The sequence below is a fragment of the Lipotes vexillifer genome, unplaced genomic scaffold, assembly GCF_000442215.2.
Source record: "Lipotes vexillifer unplaced genomic scaffold, Lipotes_vexillifer_v1.1 scaffold189, whole genome shotgun sequence".
Classification (NCBI taxonomy): Eukaryota; Metazoa; Chordata; class Mammalia; order Artiodactyla; family Lipotidae; genus Lipotes; species Lipotes vexillifer.
In genome coordinates, this window is record NW_006785816.1 from 3,436,822 (window position 1) to 3,453,608 (window position 16,787).

The 16,787-nt window shown below is 38.4% G+C and overlaps 1 protein-coding gene across 1 annotated transcript in view; it reads right to left on the reverse strand.

Moving 5' to 3' along the window:
* Window positions 1-2,215: 2,215 nt before the first annotated feature.
* Window positions 2,216-16,787, reverse strand: part of F5 (coagulation factor V) — an 84,914-nt gene continuing 70,342 nt past the window's right edge. Inside the window, 9 exon segments of the mRNA XM_007458122.1 lie at window positions 2,216-2,359; window positions 4,080-4,262; window positions 7,200-7,351; window positions 9,685-9,829; window positions 12,062-12,217; window positions 12,807-12,910; window positions 13,746-13,817; window positions 14,693-14,809; window positions 16,684-16,787. The exon segment at window positions 16,684-16,787 is cut by the window's right edge and continues 16 nt beyond it. Coding sequence (XP_007458184.1) covers window positions 2,216-2,359; window positions 4,080-4,262; window positions 7,200-7,351; window positions 9,685-9,829; window positions 12,062-12,217; window positions 12,807-12,910; window positions 13,746-13,817; window positions 14,693-14,809; window positions 16,684-16,787 — 1,177 coding nt within the window.

Consider the following 16,787-nt stretch of genomic DNA (forward strand, 5'->3'; position numbering starts at 1 on the left):
ATCTAGAAACAATAAATGCTGGAAAGGGTATGGTGAAAAGGGCACCCTCTTGCAGTGTTGATGGGAATGTAAATTGATACAACCTCTATGAAAAACAGTATGGAAATTCCTTAAAAAACTAAAAATAGGACTACCATATGACCTAGCAATCCCACTACTGGGCATATACCCTGAGAAAACCATAATTCAAAAAGAGATATGTACCACAACGTTCATTGCAACACTATTTACAATAGCCAGGACATGGAAGCAACCTACATGTCCATCGACAGATGAATGGATAAAGATGTGGCACATATATACAATGGAATATTACTCAGCCATAAAAAGAAACGAAATAGAGTTATTTGTAGTGAGGTGGATGGACCTAGAGACTGTCATACAGAGTGAAATAAGTCAGGAGAAAAATAAATACCATATGCTAACATATATATCTACTCTAAAAAATAAAATGGTACTGATGAACCTAGTTGCAGGGCAGGAATAAAAATATAGACATAGAAAATGTACTTGAGGACATGGGGTGGGAGGGTGAAGCTGAGGCAAAGTGAGAGTAGCATCGACATACACGCACTACCGAATGTAAAACTGTTGGCTGGTGGGAAGCAGCAGCATAGCACAGGGAGATCGGCTCGGTGCTTTGCGATGACCTAGAGGGATGGGATAGGGAGGATGGGAGGGAAGCTCAAGAGGGAGGGGATATGGGGACATGTGTATGCATATGGCTGATTCGCTTTGTTGTGCAACAGAAACTAACACAGTATTGTGAAGCAATTATACTCCAATAAAGATATATTTAAAAAAAAAAAAAAGGACTGGCAGCTTCTGCTTCCTACCTCTTGAACACACTTGCTTTTGGGAGCCTGTATCACCCTATAAGAAGTCTAGATCACTTGTTGGAGACACCAAGTGAACAGACCACGTGGAGAAGCCATGCAATGAGGAGAGAATCTGAAACTACTTGGAGAGGGACAGAGGACCAGCTTTCCCAACAGTCAGTTGAGCCTCCTGATGACTCTGGCTACAGTCACTGTCTAACTGTAAACTCACTAGAGACGCCAAATGAAGCCAGCAGTAAAACCACCCAGCTGTGCCCAGTCAACCTACAGAATCATGAGAAATAATAAATTAGTGGTTGTTTTAAGCACTAAGTTTTGGGATGGTTTGTTCCACTAAAATAGATAGCGTCACCAGTGAGTCTCTCTCATGTGACTTAGAGGATACCAGAAGGCTTCTCAGTCTCGCAATGTCTGTAAAATTATTAGATGCCAAGTTCCCAGGGAAGGGAGTGCTTGAAAGGGGAAGGGAGAGGTGGAGGCTGGGGCCATAAAGAGAAAGGCACTGAGAGAGAATTTCAACTGTTTGCCACTTTGGCCAGGGGCCATTTCTAGCAAGAACAGCTGCATTTGGGCCAAGGGTTCCAAAGCTCTGTATTATAGGTATTCACTTTCCTGTAGGTGAGCCTGTGTTTTGGAACAGTGTGCCATGTACTACCAGCTAGAATGAAGCCAAGGTTACAATGTTCAGCCATCCCATGGTTATTTTAGATCTGTTCTATTAATGATCCCTAACCCTGAACATCAGTATATGCAATCAGTCCCAAGGGAGAACAGGCCAGATTCACAAGTCCAGTGGAACCACTGAAAACATGCTTACTTGTATCTTTACTCGTGGAGGGTCAGAAAAATCATTATCATGTCAGTAAGATAGGGTATTTTAAGCACGTGTCGTTTCATGTAGTAAGACTTTTTCTCTCCACTGTCAAGAAAAACAAACCATTGAGAAATACTGTTTGTTTCCTATACTCTTAAATCATAGTGCTTTTAAAGAAAAATATAGGAATGAAAGTTATCTGGGCTTATAAATGGTTTAAAAGAGTAACAACTCTTTTATTAATGTGTATAGGATTTGGGAACTATGATGAAGAATGTTAACTACATGAATATTACTTTAGCATTTTTAATCAGTGAAAAGCCTTTTCTTGTTGGTTCTTGATATTTTCCCATCTATACTCAAATTAATGCAGAGATAATTGTCATCATCTTAGTGGTTATAAGAAGTTATAAAGGTTTCACATATAAAATTTTATTCTCTAATAGAAAAAAGAGAAATAGTGGAAAATTTTTAATATTTAAAATAGCTCTAAAATACATTGTCCACTCTAAATGGTTTGATATCTTTGAGTCCCTCCTATCTTTTAGAATAATCAATTCTATTAAATATCACAGCCAAAGAGTTCCAGGCGAAGTGCAATGCTTTGATTCCATGTTTTAGGAATGATGCGTATGAACCTGGAAATGATTGGTGGGTTGAAAAAGTTCTTCGCATGTCCTTTGATATTATTATTTCCTTCGAAAATCTGAAAGCAAAATATGAGAAAATCTTTAAGGATGGCATAATGGGTATAAAAATCTTATACCTGAAAGTAACATAATGTTGTATATCAACTGTATTTCAATTTGAAAAACTTATAATTTTTTATCCTTTTACTTCAAACTGTGGGCATTAATGAACACATACAACATTATCACAAAGATGATCCTCAATCAATTATGAACTCACACTCCAGACATACCTCTTTAGTGATATCACCTCATCAGTGATCTGAGTTGAAACAGGGAAAAATAAAGAAATCTGATATGGTGCTGTGGGGCAGCTGCAAAAGCATATCTGCCTTTAGCCCCTTTGTAGCTATGTGACTTTGAGCAAATTACTTGTAGTCTCTGATTATCCATTTCCTTATTGGCAAAATGGGGATAATAAATTTTACCTCATAGAAGTTGTTGTAAAGATTTTAAAGAGTATGTAAACATATGACACGTCTTTATTAAGTGCCAGATAATGGGCACCAATAAATGGTTAGCTATTACTAACTTTTAAAATAAAATGCATCATGTATTTTTATTTATCCTTTTTGTCATATGCCCTATATCATCAACTAAACTGTGTTTTAGGTGTGTTTCTGTCATCCCCAGCAAGTTCCCCAAGATTTACACACATCAGAAGCTAAGTCACTATTTGTTCATAAAAATGATTTTTGCCCTACTATTAGGGTATCTTGATACAGTGAGAAATAAACCAAACCAAACCTAACAAATAAACAACCTAGGGATTTAGAGAGAAAGAGATTCAAATCCATTAACTGAGGGTAAGTGCTGAGCCCAGATGAGCATAAATGTCCATCCCCTTCTCCTGTGTTGCCCCTCCTACTGGTTTCAGCGCAATTCCCATTCCTGGAATATTAGGTTCATCTCCTTAGCTTTGCCTCTGGTAGTATTTTAAAACCGTATAACTAGGAATTTAGGAGTATAATGGAATAGTTCATCTTGCAGGAAATTAGTCTCCTCATCAGGAAGGATAACAATTGTTTGAATAACAATATGACACTGGAAGGTACATGGCCATGGGTATGTGATCAGCCATGAATAACAAGTACATCCAAGCTAATGCTAATATCGTAGAAGGTTTTCTAGACCCCTGTTACAGACTGTATGTTTGTGTCCTTCCAAAATTCATATGTTCAAACCCTAATCCTCAATGGGATGATATGAGGAGGTGGGTCCTTTGGGAGATGATTAGGGCTAGGATGGGGGTAGGGCCCTCATGGCATCTCTGTGTGTGCACGCACCAAGGAAGGCCATATGAAAGCACAACCAGGAAGACTGCCCTCACCCAAAACCCAATCATGCTGGCACCCTGATCTAGGATTCTAGCCTCCAGAACTGTGAGAAATAAGTGTTTTTTGTTTGTCACCCAGTCTATGGTAATTTGTTATACAGTCCAAGCAGGCTGAGACAACCCTTTCACCATCTTTCTCAATCAGAGCTAATTAAACTTCACACCACCCGCTGCTGTTTTGTCCTCATTCTTTTATAGGTGTCTCAGTCAAAGCAGAAATATAGTGTGCATGGTCCCTGTCCCAAGACCAGCTACTTACAGAGCTAGGACTTAGAAGACTTAAAGAGTGATGCATGTCAGTGCATGCTTATCAAATACAAAGAACTATTTGCAAATCTGAGGTTCTGTTCTCATCATAGCAGTTTTCAAATTGTTTTCTTTTTGCCAAGATACCCCTGTACCTTGTCCACCAACGAGGATTTCTCTCTGTAAGGTTTCCATTCAACTCCCTGGTCACTGTACTGGATGGTGTAGCTCTTCACATACATTTCAGAGGACAGAGACTTGCAACCCTGTGTTACAATTGCTGTTATCTTCTTGATTTTGAGCAGATCAATTTGTAACCACTGATTGTTGTTGTTTGCCTATGAAAATGATTAGAACAATGCATTTGACGTTAAAACCTTTGCTTTTTTAGACCAAGATACTCAGAAATGCACTGAGCTGGAAGGATTTCTTTTCTGTCTCATCCCTGAGGATTCCCTTTCTCCTAGAATTCTTCCCTGTTCCTTCTTGTTTATTGTCAGCAGGTTTACAAACTTTTGAAATATTTCACACATTGTACAACAGTTATTTGTTTACTTGTGTTCCTTACCCTTTGAGGGCAGGGACTTAGTTTTGTTTTCAGGTGTTCACTACGATGTATGGCACACAGATGGTGCTCAACAAATAAATACATTTTATTTGAGAAAAAGTATTAAATTGCTAAATTACCTGTAAATATTTTTCTCTTAAGCAAGTTTATTTAAATGCTATGGTAATATTACTGAAGAGTTATCTGAGAAAGAATTAGATAGTATCCTCTCCCAATTTAACTTATTTTAGAAAAGCCCCAATTTTCTTTCCATTGCTAATGTCCAATAGCAGAAGTAGTCCAATTTCTTCTTTTCTGATATTTCAAATAAATGTAACATCTCAGAGACCTAATAAAGCTACACCCAGGGCTGGATATGGCATAGTCGTTGTCCTGTCTCTGGCCTAACAAAATGCCTAATTTGATGATAGGCGCTTGGAGAAAGAGAATCAGAAAGACTAATTGAGTTTTAGAGTAATCTGAGATTAATTTTCATCTTTGGGAGGTTTATCATGCCCCATAGTCTCATTCAATTCTATATGAAATAATGAATATTGATATATTTTCTCAACATCACTCATATGTGCATGTCTGTATGTGCATATGTGTATACACACATATATGTATATGTGTAGTCACATATGTATGTATATGTGTAGTCACATATGTATGTATATGTGTAGTCATGTGTGTATGTATATGTGTAGTCATGTTATTGTATTTTTTTAAGCAAATTAATTGAATTAAAATGATTGTATTAGATAATTTTGGTTAATTTTGTAACACCCTCTAGTGACATCTGGTGGTGTTTTAGTGTGTCTTCAAATCAAGGTTGTACGAGTGGTACAGAATGCATATAGATAGCTAGGGGAGCTTTGTAGGTGTAAAATTTTTTTGGAGGCATCAAAGAGGTAGAGACACTTCAGTCTGCATGCATACCTGCATATGTCTGGCTTAGATTTTCCACCTCTCTAAAGAAACCCTGTACATGACATTTCATACTATTGAAGGTTAAGTGAAACAAATAGTTTTGACCTAAAATTCCAGATTTAAAATGACAGCTTTAAAAATTAAAATTAGACTTTTATCTTTGCAGCCTTTACTATATCACAAAACTAAGAGCAAATTATATAGAGGGCAAAATTTTTTTAAAGGCTGTAAAATGGAGGGTGGGATGACAAGGTTACACCATGAACAGGTCTAAAGGGGCATCTGGGAAAGAATTGGTTGATACCCTCTCTCTAACTTTTTTTTTTGGGCCGTGCTGCATGGCTTGAAGATCTTAGATCCCCCACCAGGGATCAAACCCAGGCCACTGGCAGTGGAAGCGGAGTCCTAACCACTGGAACGCCAGGGAAGTCCCTTTATTTTAGTTATATTTATTTTATTTTATTTATATTATAGAAATTAAATCAATATAATGTTATACAACATTATTACTTTTATTACTTTGACTTCTGTGGGTCTCAGTTCCCCCCTTTGCAAAATTTCAAAATGAGGTGCTTGGGTTGCTTCAAATGGTGCAAGAAGGAGCATAGATCTGTCTATCGGGAGAGTGGGATTCCTGATTCCACCACCAGGCTATGCTAAAATTATTTAACCTCTTTTGCGTTTGGACTTAAAAGGAAAATCTGGACCAGATGCTTTGTAAAACCCTTTGCCTTTCTAACATTCTGTGATTCTGTGATGATCCAGAAATGAGTCTCAAGGCACAGACATAGTTGCCCAAGACTCTCTGTATTGGGCCCAGATAGTCTCTTCTATTTGCTCCCCTTGCATCACACCATTCCCTCCTCCTTTATCTGGTGGCCTGATTTAAGATTAGGACGTGGGATTCTATACAGAGTCCAGGGAATTGGAGTGTAGCTTCCTTAAGGGAGGGAGTTAGGAGGACAGAAAATAGGGAACCTGCATTAAGTTGATTGACTGGACTGTTCTGATTTCTGATGCCATTCAGATTTTTCAGGTCAGTAAATGAGTCAATTATTAATAGTTACACTAGAAATAAAAGTTACCTTAATTACTCAATGGGCTAATATCAAGGGCAATATAACTCTCTGTGAGATGTTTACAAAACTTAGATCACATATTTATAAACCTGGTTTTGCAGCATCTTATCAGGCTGCCAATTATCTAAAGGAATGTTACAAAGTTCTGAAAAAATGAGAACAAAAAAATTTAAATGACACTCTTACAAAAATGAAAAATATTGCTAAATTCTGGAGAGAACAAAAAGAAGACAAGATGTTGCAAATCTAAGTCATTTATCCCTAATGGAAGTTGTCTCGATCAGGAGTTGGCAAACTACAGCCCAAGGCCAAACCTGGCCTACTGCCTGTTTTTGTAAATAAGGTTTTATTGGAACACAGCCATGTTCATGCATTTACATATCGTTGACGGCTGCTTCCCTGCAACAATGGCAGAGTTGAGTAGTTATGACAGAGAATGTATGGCTCACAAAGGCTAAAATATTATCTGGCCCTTTGCAGAAAAATTTTGCCCACCCCTAGTCTAAATCAAGACCACAGAGATGATAACTTCTCTCTGAGCCAAAGTTCCAGCTAAAGCTATCAAGACAACACACAGCCTAGTTCTCAGACCTAGGATCATAATCTGCAGAAGCAGGAGATGATACTCTGGCTTCCCAGGGCCCCCATGTTCCCTGTAGTGAGGGTCTATGCTTTCTTCTGAAAGGCTGAGAGAATTCCATTTGCAGGGGACATTTCACCTTGGCTTGCCAGGCATTCACACGGCCCTGGGCGTTAAGACGGGCAAGGAAGGGTTCCCAGTAATCTCCCCACCAAGAGTTTTTAACTGAGGAAGCTGTGATTTGCTTGTTTTCTATCTTTCCACTTTCCATACCCAGCGGTGTGGAGCATCCTGTCAAGAAAAAAGTAATGTGATTAATTATATACCACTGATATTCCTTGCATGGCATTTTGTACTTCAGAGGAGACAAGAAATAATATTACTGCTAAGTAATGACAAAAACAACCATCACAGCAATGAACATTTATTGTCCAAGTGCTAAACCCTGTTTTCAGGCTTCACATGTATTACTTAATGCTCTTAAATATCTCCATTTTACAAACGAGAAAACAAAAGCACAGCAAGAAAAAGTAACTTGACTAAAATAATACTGCTAGAAGAATCAGAAACTAGCTTTGAGCCCAGGCAGTTGACATCAAATACCATGTTCTAAACATCTAAACTCATTTCCCTCCTTCAGTGAGTCATGGAACCTTTGTTCTTTGCTTTGAGGTAGACAATACTCCTAAAGTATCTATGTATATAAAAACATACTCTATTTCTTCTAACAAAAGCTACAAAGAAGAAGTTATAGGGGACCTTGGTAGTCACATTTAATATTTTATTTCCAACCCTTTGAGGGTGATTCATGTGATACACCCTTTAGAATTTTGCCAAGGCATGAATTTGAATGTCACAGGCAACAAAGCTGATCTGTGAGTGTAAGAAACATATATAGTGAGTGAGCCCAGCTGACTGCCCATCATCATCATCTTTGTGACACTTTGTTCTTGCTAGCAAATCATGCAGACATTTTCTTGAAGTGATACCTTACTTTCTTCATGAAAAAAAGGCTTCAAAGAAGAAAGCTTACTGCTAATACTAATTATATAAACATCAAGAAAGTGAAGAGGTCTTAAAAAGTAATACTTCTTGTATAGAAAATAGAGGTTTTAAATAGACTAACATTGTTGAATGTCACATTTTAGGGTAGCTTGACTCTATGACCTGAACAAACTACCAGTTACATTGCATACCATATGGAAAGAAAAACGATAATGACTTATAGAGCTGTTTCAGGTTTTCCTGCCTGATCAAAATTTGCAATTTTTTTTCTGATGTGGATCATTTTTAAAGTCCTTATTGAATTTGTTACAATACTGCTTCTGTTTTATGTTTTGGTTTTTTGACCATGAGGCATGTGGGATCTTAACTCCCCACCAGGGATCGAACATGCACCCCCTGCGTTGGAAGGCGAAGTCTTAACCACTGGACTGCCAGAGTAATCCCCCAAATTTGCATTTTATGTGGAAGATGTTATATAGCATTGCTATCTGAACATTGGCAAAATGCCCATTTCCATATCCCTCATGAATATCAAGAGTTTATTGTACTGTTATCTGCTTACAAGTTTCTTATCAGCTGATAAGAAACTTATTCCAAGGTTCAGCTTTCTCCACTGTAAGCCATGGTTTCTTCCTTCTACCCTGAGAGAAGGCACTGTAGCTCCCCAACAGATGTGCCACAGCAAGTTTTAGGTGTGCCTGTGTGTGTGTGTGTGTGTGTGTGTGTGTGTGTGTACATATATACGTATATATTGTATAAATATGTCTTTATTTTACCTTCCTTGTTGAAGAATTTTTTTGCTGGACAGGTGTGCCTGTATATTGATCTCCCTCCCGCCTCAGCTCTTGAGCAGCTAGGTGGTGCCTAGATCAGCCAAGCCCAGGGTGGATTGCTTCATTCTTTTACCCCAGACTGTGAGACAGATATTATATTTTATATGTGCTTCGAAATGAAAAAATTTGGAAAGCACCACTTTAAGAGTCAGAGAAGAAGAATAGTTGATAAAATCCTTAAGCATCTTGTTATATATAGTAGAATTTTATTATGGCCATTTACGATTATCTAGATTTATTTATACCACAGGTCACATTACATCCCCCGAAAAATAGAAGCTTACATAGAAAAGGCTTGGATACCTACATAGAGTGTGAAACAGAATACAGAGTTCAAACAAGGTTTCAGGAAGTTGGGAGGCAGATTTATATTTCAAAAACATTCACTGAACACCTAATATATGCCAGTAATGTTGCTAGATACTTTTATTACATTAAAGTCTGAGTGACATGGCTGGAAGACTTTGGAAGAGTCAGACCTAGTTTGACTCTCAGTTCTTATTGAAAATGGGCTGATGGAGGTCATTCTTTGCTAGGGCCCTTCCTTCGAGGGTCAAGGCAGTATCCATATGATCCAGGAGTTCTTCAGAGAGCCTGCCCTCTGGCTGGTAGAACCAGTCTCAGTCTAGATCACAATGAGAGTTTACCTGAGTGGAACCTCTGTTTCACAAAGGTTTTTCTAGGAGCCTAAGTGAAGAGAACTAAAAATTCTACCCATTCTCCCATACCCCCCAAATCTTGATTTTCTGAGTGGCAGCTAGAAAACAATGCATCTGTGTTCCTTACCATTAACCTCGCAACCTTGCAGCTCCAATCGAAGGGCAGGTTTGTTATAGGATTTTGTTGGAGAGATTCTAATATATCTAGCCACAACAGGTGGGTCAAACTGATTCTCTTTTATTGTAGAGGCATCCAAATTGCCATTAAAATACTAGAGGAAGAGAGGAAAATTGAGTTATATAACAATTCTCTATAAGGTGATTTTATAATAAAATTTTCATCCAATTTAATATTGTAATATAAAGTTTTCATGTAGCCTGAATCAAATTAATTTGGTCTTAAAAGATAACTGGGAATATTTCCACTTCAGGAAGATGGTATAAGTACAACTGAAAACATAAAAGGACTCTGAAAGGTGGAGAAAAGGCAGACTGGCTAGGGTTCTCAGGACCCAAGGAACAACACAGTGGTGAGTCCCCTGGGTTTTCTTTTTACCGCATATACAGACTTATAAGTAAAGAAACCAGGAACCAGGAAACACGAATAGGTGCAGACAAAAAAAAAAAAAAAAAAAAAAAAACCCAGCAAAAGCCTTCTTTCTCTAGCCTCAGGACCAGAAAAGAGCAATCTAACAAGACAGAAAACTTTTAGATAACAATTATTCTACTTCAAGCCAAACATCATAGAATAGAAAACACTGTGGCCCCTTCCCTACCCACAGCAGCAAAGGCCAACTGGGGAGCCTAGACTTCCATGCTCATGAGACTGTAAGGAGGCACCCCAACACCCTGACTGGGGTTGTGTCAGAGAAAGCCAAATAGAGACCCAGGATCTTCATCTCTTCCAGCTTCTAATAAGGCTCCCATTCCTGCAGTGTCAGTGGATACCATCCCATCCCCCGCCAGCAGCAAAGAGGAGGGGTCCCAGCTCAGGTGTCAACAGAGGAGGCCAAGTAGGGAATGGACTTTGACCTCTACCTGGCTGTAAAGAGGCTGTGCCCCATCCCATTTCCCTGCCAGAACAGTGTCAGGAAGAGCCAACCAAAACAAAAGAGCGGATATCAGGAATATTGAAAACAGAAAAGCAATAGATAACAGCAGTGAAACAAAGGGCCAGTTATTCGAAAAGATCTTTAAAAATTGGCAAATCTCTAGCAAGACTGACAAAGCAAAAAGAGAAGAGATGCAAATTACCAATATCATAAATGAAATAGGCAATATCACTACAGACCCTGCAGACATCAAAAGGATAATAAGAGAATACTACAAACAACTCTTACGCATAAGTTTAACAACTTAGAGGAAATGGACCAATTGACTGAAAAAACACAAACTACCCAAATTCACCCCATATGAAATAGGTAATTTGAAGAGCCTGTAACTATTAAAGAAATTGAATTTGTAATTTTAAAATTCCTAGAAAACAAATCTCCAGGTCCACCTGGTTTTGCTGGTGAATTATACCAAATGTTTAAAGAATTAACACCAATACTAGATTATCTCTTCCAGAAAACAGAACAGAAGAGCACACTACCTAATTTATGTTATGAAGCTAGTATTACTCTGATATTAAAACAAAAAAGACAGTATAAACAAATAAAACTACACACAACTATCCCTCATGAACATAGATGCAAAAATCTTTAAGCTATGGACTTTAACTGTAATTTGTGTACTGTCTCCAATACTGATTGGTAAGAACCATAATTTAAGATTTTCATGATCTATTCTAAGGTATAGTGCAAATAACTTATTATTAGAAATAGCTAAATGATAATATAGAAGAGAGTAACATAGTAAATGATTTACAGAAAGAATGAAACTGATTCAAGGTTATCAGTGTAACAATGGTGGACTGACTCCTTGCATTCAGATAGCTTTCTTTGAAGAGTGGGGTGACGGAGAAGGGGAAGAATTAGGGCTGGTATAATTGGGTCATTGGGAATAAACAGGCTGAGCCCCTGGACAGTCCAACAGAGGAAAGTCACTCCTCAGGCGTGGCAGCAAAAAGAAAATGTGAGAATCACACTGCCTCAGAGCATTACTGGTATTAACACTACTATTTCCTTCAGTTACACTGAAATAGAGAACAAAATAAAATGTAAGAGTTAGTAAAATCAAAACTCTTGGTGGCCAATTTTTAGCATGAGCTCTTTAAGGCACAAGACAAGATATTCTACCCTACTGCCTATCCTCTGCCAATCTGAGAAGTCTGGGTATTTAGTTTGATTATAAAGAGATTTTTTTTTTCAAATTTTATGAAGTTTTGGAATTTCAGAAGTCAAGCTTATCCCCTTAATTTGTAATACATATATACACGTCATTTTACCACTTTCCTCCATAAGACACTAAGAAAGCCGTTTGTATTTATAACACCCAGAAAGGTATTTTTAAAAAAGATATAGTAACCCTAGGCTCGGGAAGAAACAACAATGCACACAGACCATCACGTTCCTAGTGCTGTTTCCTTTGAAGATCCGCCAGTTTGTCCGGTCAGAGCTGTAAGCCACAAAGAACTCGGTGGTGTAGTAAGACTTCAGGTAGTGTTTGGCACCTTGGGTCTGGATCCCTGTGAACAGGACTTCCCTTTGCATGTCTACCTGCAATATAGAAAAGCCATTAAGCAGAACCATCCTTGTCAACAAGTCACACACTGCCTTAATTCACTGTAAAACTAACCTTCTTTAGAAAAAAACAACCAACACCTAACAAACTAATAAAATGGCTAGGGGCAATCCGTATTTGAGCACAGGGTACCTGAACTTGAATCCAAACTCAACCACTAACTAGTGGGTGTGACATTGGGAAGTTAGTTAATCCCTCTGTGCATTAGGTTTTCCTTATCTGTAAAATGGGATATTACTAGAAATAACCTCATAGGGTTCATTTTGAGTGTGTAAAGTACTTAGAATGGTGCCTAGCACCTAGTAATTGTCATTTCCCCTAACAACATTGCAAGAACAACAAGAAGAAATTATTAAATCACTGTCATTTTTATTATTACAGGGAATCCCCTGGCAGGCCAGTGGTTAAGACTCTGCAGTTGCACTACCCAGGGCCTGGGTTCAATCCCTAGTCAGGGAACTAATATCCCACAAGCCATGTAGTGCTGCCAAAAAACAAAAACAAAACCCCCACATTTTTACTATTAACAGTAGCAGTAAATATTATCAGGTTAATAAGATATACCTGGATCCAAGGTTTAGGGTTCAATTCTATTGAAAGTTTTTCTGCAATCCAAGCATTATACGATCCACCATTGTTTAGTCTTGCTAATTTGGGTTCCCAATAACCTAAATCCGAAGGAAGAAAATAATTTATTCTGAATTAAAACAAAAAACAAAAAACACCATACAGCTAGCAATTTCTCAAGTGAGTTTAGTCCCAGTGGAAAACCAGATTCCTAAAGGAACTTCTGTTGCAATTAGGAGACCAGGTAGTTGACACGGGCCTCAGCTACTACATAAGTCAGTCCCTGATTATGAAATCTTGGTTTCAGGCCTGTGCTTGGACAGCTGTCAACTACCACCCACCCCCTTTACTGCATATAGGTCATATTTATTTTTTCTCAGTTATGTTGATGTGGATTCTGCCTAGTGTGCCTGCCTAACAGAAAGACATGGGAGGAAGTTATGGGAGCCTCATGATCCCTTACATTTGACCTTTTGATGTTGGGAAGAGTTTAAGGCAGAGAGAGGAAACTTAGGAGGAGTTCCTGATGCACAGTGGGTGAACAAAAAGTTTCTTGAACAGATGCATGGTTGATGGAGCAAATGGCTCTATTAATGGGGACTGTAATACCTGGCCTATAAGACCCTGTGAATCTGGCTAGAATATTTCACGGGTTAGTTCCATTGACATCTTACATTCTACAAAGCAGAGTAATGAGTAATTTCTGCTTAGAAAATACATATAACAAAGTAAAATTTTCACGGTTAGAGATTATACCTCTAGTGGGTCAGTAATTAGATATTTTACTGCTGTTTTACTATGTTGTGGTAGAGAAAAGCCTAGAGAGGAGCAATGGCCCATGGATTCAACAGGCAGCGTTGTCATGTACGGTTTTGCGGGCCGTATACAGCACAATTGTAGGAGGTGCCTTTTACAGGCTATGATGCTACTACTTACCCCAAAACTCAGAAGCCTTGATCTGTGAATCAGCTATGAGACCAGTGCTTAGTCCCATTGGCATTTTACAGTCTACAAAAAAATAAAACAATGAATAATTTTTGCTTACAGAGTATATATAATAAAGTAATATCTCTATGGCTATAGATTATACGTCTAGTGGGTCAGTAATTAGATGTTTTCACCTACCTGTGTGGCACTGACTTAAATATGTCTGACCATAAAATAGTAAATGTACTAGCAAGAACTGGTCCTTTAATAGAAATTAAAATTAGTGACGCCCTAGTGGAAAACAACTTATCCTGAAGTGCAAATACTTTTTAAATTGATTTCCATCTGTTTGTATCTTAAAATAAGCCATTTTACAATATTAAGTACTATCCCTCATAAGACTATGTTCTCAAAAGTTGACCTGAAGGTTACAATGTTATTTATATACTGATCAAAGAAGGGAATACTAGCCACTGAACTATCTGGATATTGACACAGCGCTTGGTACTCAACAGGTGCTTAATAAATTCTGGCTTGCTGGCTGGCTGGCTGGCTGGTTGGATGGACAAATGGAAACTGTGTTTCTCGAATACCGAAATGCCAAGTTCAGTGACTATCTCGGTCACAGTTGAATTCCTGATTTCTCTCCCCTCCTCTACTCTGGGAGTCTGGAGAATTTCTTATGTTTACTTCCCCATGGATCACAAATCATGAAGGAGGATGCTTTATATTGGTTCCTCAAATGAGAGGAATGCCTTTGGTTTGAACCATTTGGCTTAAAACTGATGTTTGCAGTATAGTCAGACTATAGGTCAGAATAAAAGAAATTACTGCTACAGATTGTGCCTCTGTTATGTCAGAGTTCTCAGAGTTGAATAGTTCCAATCTAAAAATTGGTAATATTCTAAGGACAGGCACTCTCCTGCTAAAAGAATAATGTGGCTCTTGGATGATACCTCTGTCTGTGATGAGAAATGGCGTTTGCATCCCTGCTCTCTGGTTTTCTCCAACTTCTGTGTCTAGGAGCCACCAGCCAGGTTTTGATGCCTTCATTTCAAGAGTTTTAAATGAACCTAAAATAGAGAGTAAAGGACAACGTTGCATACACAAAGATTAACAGGTTAACATTGGTTGACCACTACCCAAGAATCCTAAAATCCCTGAATTGCAAGTGGTTTAGAATATAACTTAAGAGTTACCCATTTCTCTTTAGGCAGGACTACAGGTATAACAAAGAGATCAAAACAAAACAACAATGACAACACACGCACAAACTTACTAAAAATAAATTGCCCTGGGACTTTAAAAAATCTCCAACACCCGTTACTAGAAAGAAACTTTCATTTATCTAAATATAATGTTACAAGTTAACCCATATATAATACAGCTTATCAAAGCAACCTTGAATAATATGTCATTGGGCCTCAGAAATACTGTACATGTTTCCTTTCTCTCTCTTCATTTCTCTAGTTTTTCTTTTTTATCTGAGAAAATTAAAATAAAACATCCTTCCCCCATGTTTCAATTTTTCTATAAAGTTTACATTTTAGAGAGAGATGTACAAAAATTGTTTCAGAAAATCACTGAAAGAGTGAGATTTCTGAAACCTCTGATTATCCATTCTGGTATTTAACATTACCTACCGCCAGTTAATACTTAAATTCTGCTGACTATAATATGTGACCATTTCCCAGATTGTGAGTAAAAAGTAATAGCTGATGGTCATCCTCCTCAAACACGCTAAAAAAGACCTCCAGCCTTCTACTCTCTAATGCAGATATTAGGTATGAAGATTTAGGTGGGTCAGCGAACCCCAGCTTGTCGCACGCAGGCTCATGGAAAGGATGACTGATCTGGTAACACTTGGTTAAAAGTTAGGAGTGAGTTTGACCTAATCCTTTCTGCCCCTGATTTTAACAGAGTGGGTCTTTATAGCTTTGTTAATGAGAAACTGGCATGTTTCAAACAAACAAGGACCCTGTTTACCCCCATCCTTAACTAAATCGGGCCCATTTGGACTTGGGTGCCTACATCTGAGGCTGATTCATACAGCAACCTCCCCACCCAAAGTCCTGTCAAAGGACTGCCCTGACTAGCTTCTCAGATAGCAATTATGGAAGGTAGGCTGCTTGTTAAAAATGCAAAAAAAAAGTTAAAAATCCTGGGCCCCTGCCCAAGTTCTATCAGATCAAAGTCTCTGAGAGCAAAATCTCTCCTTAGCATCTGTGTTTTAACCAGCTTTGTAAATTTGTATTATGCCCACTGCAGTTTGAAGATCAATGGCATCTAGCACTTACACCTCCACTCACACACCTACGATACACACCTACAAACAGTTCACTGGCACATAAAAATCCTTTTTGATGATTGTAGTTTGTCTAAACCTTATTATTTTGCATATGAAAAGCTTTAAATACCTTTATTATTCTTTAGCTTTTATAATCATTTAAAAATATTTTTTTCCCCTCATGAGTCAGTTTAAGATTCAGATTCCTACAGTCACTTGCCAAAAGATATCAGGGTGATAAAGTGAGGAGTAGAATTCAAGAACCCCGAAATCCTGGTAAGTTTCTGATCTCCGCCCAACAGAAAGATTTAGCTGCCTGAACCTCATGGGATTCATTTTGTAATCTGCTTTAGACCTGGCCTGCGTGACACATCATGGCTTGGAAGAATCTGCACTAGACAGAGCATCTCTGTAGAAGAAAGCTGGGCTGCACATTTAGTCTGTGTGGTGCTACAAACAGTGCAGACATTTAGCTGACTCTTCTGTATTCTGCATGCAGGTTTAGAACATGGCTTTGCCCAGGATCCATGCCAGAGCCCATGCTTTAACGCCTTTGGAAGGAGATGCACAAGGAGGGAATAAGGAAGAGTTACAGATGCTAAGATTGTCTGCTCTCGCCATTTTGTCACAGGGACCTCTTTTCACTGTCGAGATCTTTACCAGGCAGAAGAGGCCAGACCCCTAACTGGTGCTGTTGAGTGCCATTTTCCAGCAAGGTCTGGCCATGAAAGTGAACCACATGAATGTCCTGGGAGCCGCCTATG